Source organism: Phyllobates terribilis, unplaced genomic scaffold (assembly GCF_046119375.1).
Source record: "Phyllobates terribilis strain yellow unplaced genomic scaffold, ASM4611937v1 Scaffold_1__5_contigs__length_1240528914, whole genome shotgun sequence".
In the NCBI taxonomy this organism is placed as follows: Eukaryota; Metazoa; Chordata; class Amphibia; order Anura; family Dendrobatidae; genus Phyllobates; species Phyllobates terribilis.
In genome coordinates this window covers 1,016,911,462-1,016,917,461 of record NW_027362761.1, presented here as the reverse complement: position 1 = coordinate 1,016,917,461, position 6,000 = coordinate 1,016,911,462, and the positions used below count along the sequence as shown (strand labels likewise).

The 6,000-nt window shown below is 36.6% G+C and overlaps 1 protein-coding gene across 2 annotated transcripts in view; it reads right to left on the bottom strand.

Moving 5' to 3' along the window:
- Nucleotides 1-2,374: 2,374 nt before the first annotated feature.
- Nucleotides 2,375-6,000, bottom strand: part of SPOCK3 (SPARC (osteonectin), cwcv and kazal like domains proteoglycan 3) — a 572,172-nt gene continuing 568,546 nt past the window's right edge. For both annotated transcript variants that reach the window (XM_073644316.1, XM_073644308.1), the window contains exon 11: nt 2,375-3,744. In XM_073644316.1, coding sequence (XP_073500417.1) covers nt 3,575-3,744 — 170 coding nt within the window. In that variant the 3' untranslated portion in view covers nt 2,375-3,574. The remainder of the gene's footprint in view (nt 3,745-6,000) is intronic.

The window sequence follows — 6,000 nt, the reverse complement described above, 5'->3', positions numbered from 1 at the left end:
AGGTAGTGGAGTTTTATTAAAGTTCTTTACAATGAAACAACATGCCAAACATAAATATAGTGATTAAAGAAAGCTTTATACTTGTAAGGATTAAATGCAAACATACACAGTAATCAGAAGCATTATCCATTTCACATGAAGGCTACAGAACAATAAAAAGGGCACGTATCTGCTTCTCGGCAGCTCTATGGTAATAGGTAAAGTGTTTGTTTAGCTCATGCCTAATAACATTCTCTTTATATTCTTTGTGCAAGGCACCCCACATAATGCTTTTATCCGCGAATAAAAAGAAAAATGAAAATCGAAATACGTCAAGTACAGTTTCACTATTCTTCTAGTTGCCTCTTTGACCAGATTTGACTAACAAACTTAGTTTTTAAGCCTCATGCACACAGAAAAGAGGATCGTATAAAAAGTTAAAGGGAACCTCTTGTTTAAAATAACGCAAGTTAATAGCATTCTGATACCGTGCAGCGCCCGCACTGAGCGCCCCACTGCTGGTAGAAAATGAACTTTATTCTGCCACTACCCCTTGACAACATTTAGCTTCCAGTCAAAGGGGTGGCGCTGGTGTGCTATTAGTCACCACTCTGTGTATAGAGACCTGCAGCTGTAACCACACCTTGGCAGTGGCTGACAGCCGGCCCTCATGCTGAGCCTGCTGTCAGCCGGGGGTGCGGTTACAGTCACCGCTTACTATACACAGAGTGGTGACTGAAACTGTGCTGGCGCAACCACTATGACTGGAAGCCATATGCGGCCCAGGAGAATAAAGTTAATTTTGTCCCGGCAGCAGGGCGCTCAGTGCGGGTGCCGCACTGTGTAAGTACGCTATTAACCTGCAGATTAACCCCATATCTGCAGGTTAGTAGTGTTATTTTATATGACAGGTTCCCATTAATTCACTGAACCATTTCAGGCTACATTAGAAAACTAAAATTTCGGGGAAAGAGATCCCATTTCTTTTTTGAATAGCGTGCCAAATTTCAGGAAAATGCATAGATTTCATAGTTCAATTTTCTCTATTTTTATAGATTTAGATCACTTTATGATCTGTGAAATGTAACTATATGTACTGATAAAGTACCTCTATCTCTAGGGATGTTAACACAAGAGATCCATGATGATACTGTGCAGACAATGGGCGATAATACCCTTTCATATTCAGTTGTATTTAAGTGGCACTGAGAGTTTTGTCATTTTTGAAGTTTCATGTCAGCTTATATAATCTAAAGAAATGTATGTGTTACCTGAAATTTGGCACAGTAGTTTATGAAGATTTACAGTGTATTTTGGCAATATTTCAAATCTCTTTGTTAGTCAGAGGTAGTTCATAATATGCACTGTTTGTAAGACCGTCATATATCAGTTCCAATTTTATATGGAGCCACAGAGAGGTTTTTGTCTTTCAGACATATAACGAAACTTAAAAATCAAATCTGCCATGTTCCATTTGATGCTATATTATGGATATATTCTCTGTTAGAAACACTAAAATATAACATTAAAATATAATATCAAAAGTCTGAAGCTGTAAGATCATGTGCTGCAACACAGACTCATTATGCATAGTCTAAAGGTCTTTTACATGGACAGACAGGCGGCATGATATGACCACTGTTAGTAAACTTTTACCGACCATTTTAATGCCTGTTTACAAAGGCAGACCAAAGTAAATATTGCACACTAAGAGATCTATACTAGATCGTTCAGTGCACATAGGCAGCCATGGTCCTCGGCAGTGCGAGCCCTGTTTACACAGGACGATGCGCCATCGAGAGCGATGAATTTATTGTGCTGCACAAAAGATCATTTCATCTGATGAAAAAGGGTTTTGCTCGGTCCTTGGATGGTCATCAGCCTGTTTACACAGCAAGTTAAAAGTGAAATGAGAGTTCACAATTATATTGCAGCGTAAATGCCCTTTCACTATGTGCATGAGGCTTAACAGCCATTCATAGTTGTTTAGGAACAAAGATAAAAACAAAATGTTTTATTAGAGTAGATTTCTGGCAATCCTAATCACAAATACATTTAGATGTTTAAGTTTAAATAACAGCAGTATCAAGAATTAAGATTTGCTGTCTTGAATTTTGTAGCATGTACAGAAAATCAAGCAATACATTTGGAAGTAATGATAAATTTACTGTAGATAATTACTCAGTATTATTACTGTACCAAGCAACCTAATTCCCCAACCAAAAACCTTTTGAATGTAAATGTGCCCCCTGAAAAATATAGAATTTTTAACATTGTTGGAATGAGTTGCAAGGCACACTGTTCCTGAGCATTGTGTACAGACCCTCTCAACTGCCTTTAGCAACTGTGTTAGTATATATATATATATATATATATATATATATATATATATATATATATACACCAATATATATATATGTATATATATATATATATATATATATATATATATATATATATATATATATATATATATACCGCTCACACCTTCATCTGGTGATTGTATAAAAATACACTATAATGGTGTTCAAAACACTACTGAGTACATAGTTGGCTGCTTTAATAAAGTCAGTTGTTTGATTGCCAATGGGCGTTATACTAAAGGGTTTACAAGAATTTTTGTATTTTGAAGAAAATCAAAGCCACAGATTGCTGTAGCCTGACATAACTTCAAAAACAAACTGGTTTGATAATTTTTGTGTAATCTTTAATGTTGAAGGAGAACGTACTGTACTTCAAGAATATATGCAGTAGATTAACATGTTTCTAATATTTAGTTTGTACAAAAAAGATTTGTCTCAATTCATATATGTATTTAACCACAGTAGAAAAAATACATATATAGCAATTATTATGGCAGAAGACAGGATGAAGATATTGTATTATTTACATTTGAATAATAAACCTTTCTATTCTAATCCCAACCATCACAAATCGTAGTCCATCATATGTTGCATCCAGGCAGAGCAATGCTGATTATGTGGTTCATTTAACACTCTTAGATTATGCATTACGTACAGTGTAGCATATGTATTATCATGCTGATTGACTAACAAAATCCATATTATGATTCTAACATAAAAGAAGAAAAGGTAAAATAATAACAACTCTAAAAGCTTAATAAACACATTTCTGGCTTTCTGCATGATCTGGGGAAAGCTGTAAACAAATATGCTGACATTTTTGATTGACAGGTTTACTTCTATATCTAGTTTTCACTTTTAGCTGGTATATCTTAATTTCCATATAGAAAACCCATATAAGTCCAAGTAATGACCAGTGTCCTTTACGCTTAAACTATATTTTCCTAAATTGGTGTATGGGAATCAGTTGCCTATCTTCAGGTTATACCTCTAATGTGTTGTCTTCTTGTTAAATGCATACAAAAAGCTCAAACGCACAGAAATGAAACAAAAGTCTATGACTCCAGCCTTACTTGGTATGATCATACAAAATATACATGTTTTCTGCTGTTTATTTCTGTTTTTAAGTTTCAAATCCTTTTATCTTGGTGGTGGCATGAGCAAAAGGTATTTCCTAAGTAATGTCTTTTCTTGTAGACATGAAAAATATAATGCATTTGTTTTATGTTGAGTCAAATATATCCATCCTCATCTTCTTCTTCATCCTCATCATCACCCCCTTCATCCTCATCATCGTCATCAATTTCATCTTCATCATTCATCATTTCTTCGTCATCCTCATCATCTGACCAGTCATGAAAGTCCCCACTTCCAAAATCTCCTGATGTTTCTGAATCAGCACCTGTCATTAAATACATTATAAAATAATGTTTTATATTGTGTATTATTGAGAAGAAACATACATATGCTTTACATATTTAGCCTATGATTTATAGAGTAAAACTCTGTAAAAAAAATCTCTGGACCTTCTGACATTAACCCCTTTACTCCCGAGGGTGGTTTGCACGTTAATGACCGGGCCAATTTTTACAAATCTGACCACTGTCACTTTAAGAGGTAATACCTCTGGAATGCTTCAAAGGATCCCGCTGATTCTGAGAATGTTTTTTTTGTGACATATTGTACTTCATGAAAGTGGCAACATTTGTTCGATATAACTTGCGTTTATTTGTAAAAAATTAGAAATTTTTGAAAATTTTACAATTTTCAAAATTTGAATTTTTATGCCCTTAAATCAGAGAGATACAGTACAGACCAAAAGTTTGGACACACCTTCTCATTTAAAGTTTTTCTGTATTTTCATGACTTTGAAAATTGTACATTCACACTGAAGGCATCAAAACTATGAATTAACACATGTGGAATTATATACTTAACAAAAAAGTGTGAAACAACTGAAAATATGTCTTATATTCTAGGTTCTTCAAAGTAGCCACCTTTTGCTTTGATGACTGCTTTGCACACTCTTGGCATTCTCTTGATGAGCTTCAAGAGGTAGTCACCGGAAATGGTCTTCCAACAATCTTGAAGGAGTTCCAAGAAATGCTTAGCACTTGTTGGCCCTTTTGCCTTCACTCTGCGGTCCAGCTCACCCCAAACCATCTCGACTGGGTTCAGGTCTGGTGACTGTGGAGGCCAGGTCATCTGGCGTAGCACCCCATCACTCTCCTTCTTGGTCAAATAGCCCTTACACAGCCTGGAGGTGTGTTTGGGGTCATTGTCCTGTTGAAAAATAAATGATGGTCCAACTAAACGCAAACCAGATGGAATAGCATGCCGCTGCAAGATGCTGTGGTAGCCATGCTGGTTCAGTATGCCTTCAATTTTGAATAAATCCCCAACAGTGTCACCAGCAAAGCACTCCCACACCATCACACCTCCTCCTCCATGCTTCACGGTGGGAACCAGGCATGTAGAGTCCATCCGTTCACCTTTTCTGAATCGCGCAAAGACACGGTGGTTGAAACCAAAGATCTCAAATTTGCACTCATCAGACCAAAGCACAGATTTCCACTGGTCTAATGTCCATTCCTTGTGTTCTTTAGCCCAAATAAGTCTCTTCTGCTTCTTGCCTGTCCTTAGCAGTGGTTTCCTAGCAGCTATTTTACCATGAAGGCCTGCTGCACAAAGTCTCCTCTTAACAGTTGTTGAAGAGATGTGTCTGCTGCTAGAACTCTGTGTGGCATTGACCTGGCCTCTAATCTGAGCTGCTGTTAACCTGCGATTTCTGAGGCTGGTGACTTGGATAAACTTATCCTCAGAAGCAGAGGTGACTCTTGGTCTTCCTTTCCTGGGGCGGTCCTCATGTGAGCCAGTTTCTTTGTAGTGCTTGATGGTTTTTGCAACTGCACTTGGGGACACTTTCAAAGTTTGCCCAATTTTTCGGACTGACTGACCTTCATTTCTTAAAGTAATGATGGCCACTCGTTTTTCTTTACTTAGCTGCTTTTTTCTTGCCATAATACAAATTTTAACAGTCTATTCAGTAGGACTATCAGCTGTGTATCCATTAGACTTCTGCACAACACAACTGATGGTCCCAACCCCATTTATAAGGCAAGAAATCCCACTTATTAAACCTGACAGGGCACACCTGTGAAGTGAAAACCATTTCCGGTGACTACCTCTTGAAGCTCATCAAGAGAATGCCAAGAGTGTGCAAAGCAGTCATCAAAGCAAAAGGTGGCTACTTTGAAGAACCTAGAATATAAGACATATTTTCAGTTGTTTCACACTTTTTTGTTAAGTATATAATTCCACATGTGTTAATTCATAGTTTTGATGCCTTCAGTGTGAATGTACAATTTTTATAGTCATGAAAATACAGAAAAATCTTTAAATGAGAAGGTGTGTCCAAACTTTTGGTCTGTACTGTATATCTCATGTAATAGTTAATATATAACATTTCCCACATGTCTACTTTACATCAGCACAATTTTGGAACCAATTTTTTTTTTAATTAGGGAGCTATAAGGGTTAAAAGTTGACCAGCAATTTCTCATTTTTACAACAAAATTTACAAAACCATTCTTTTAGGGACCAAATCACATTTGAAGTGACTTTGAGGGGCCTTTATGGCAGAAAATACCCAAAACTG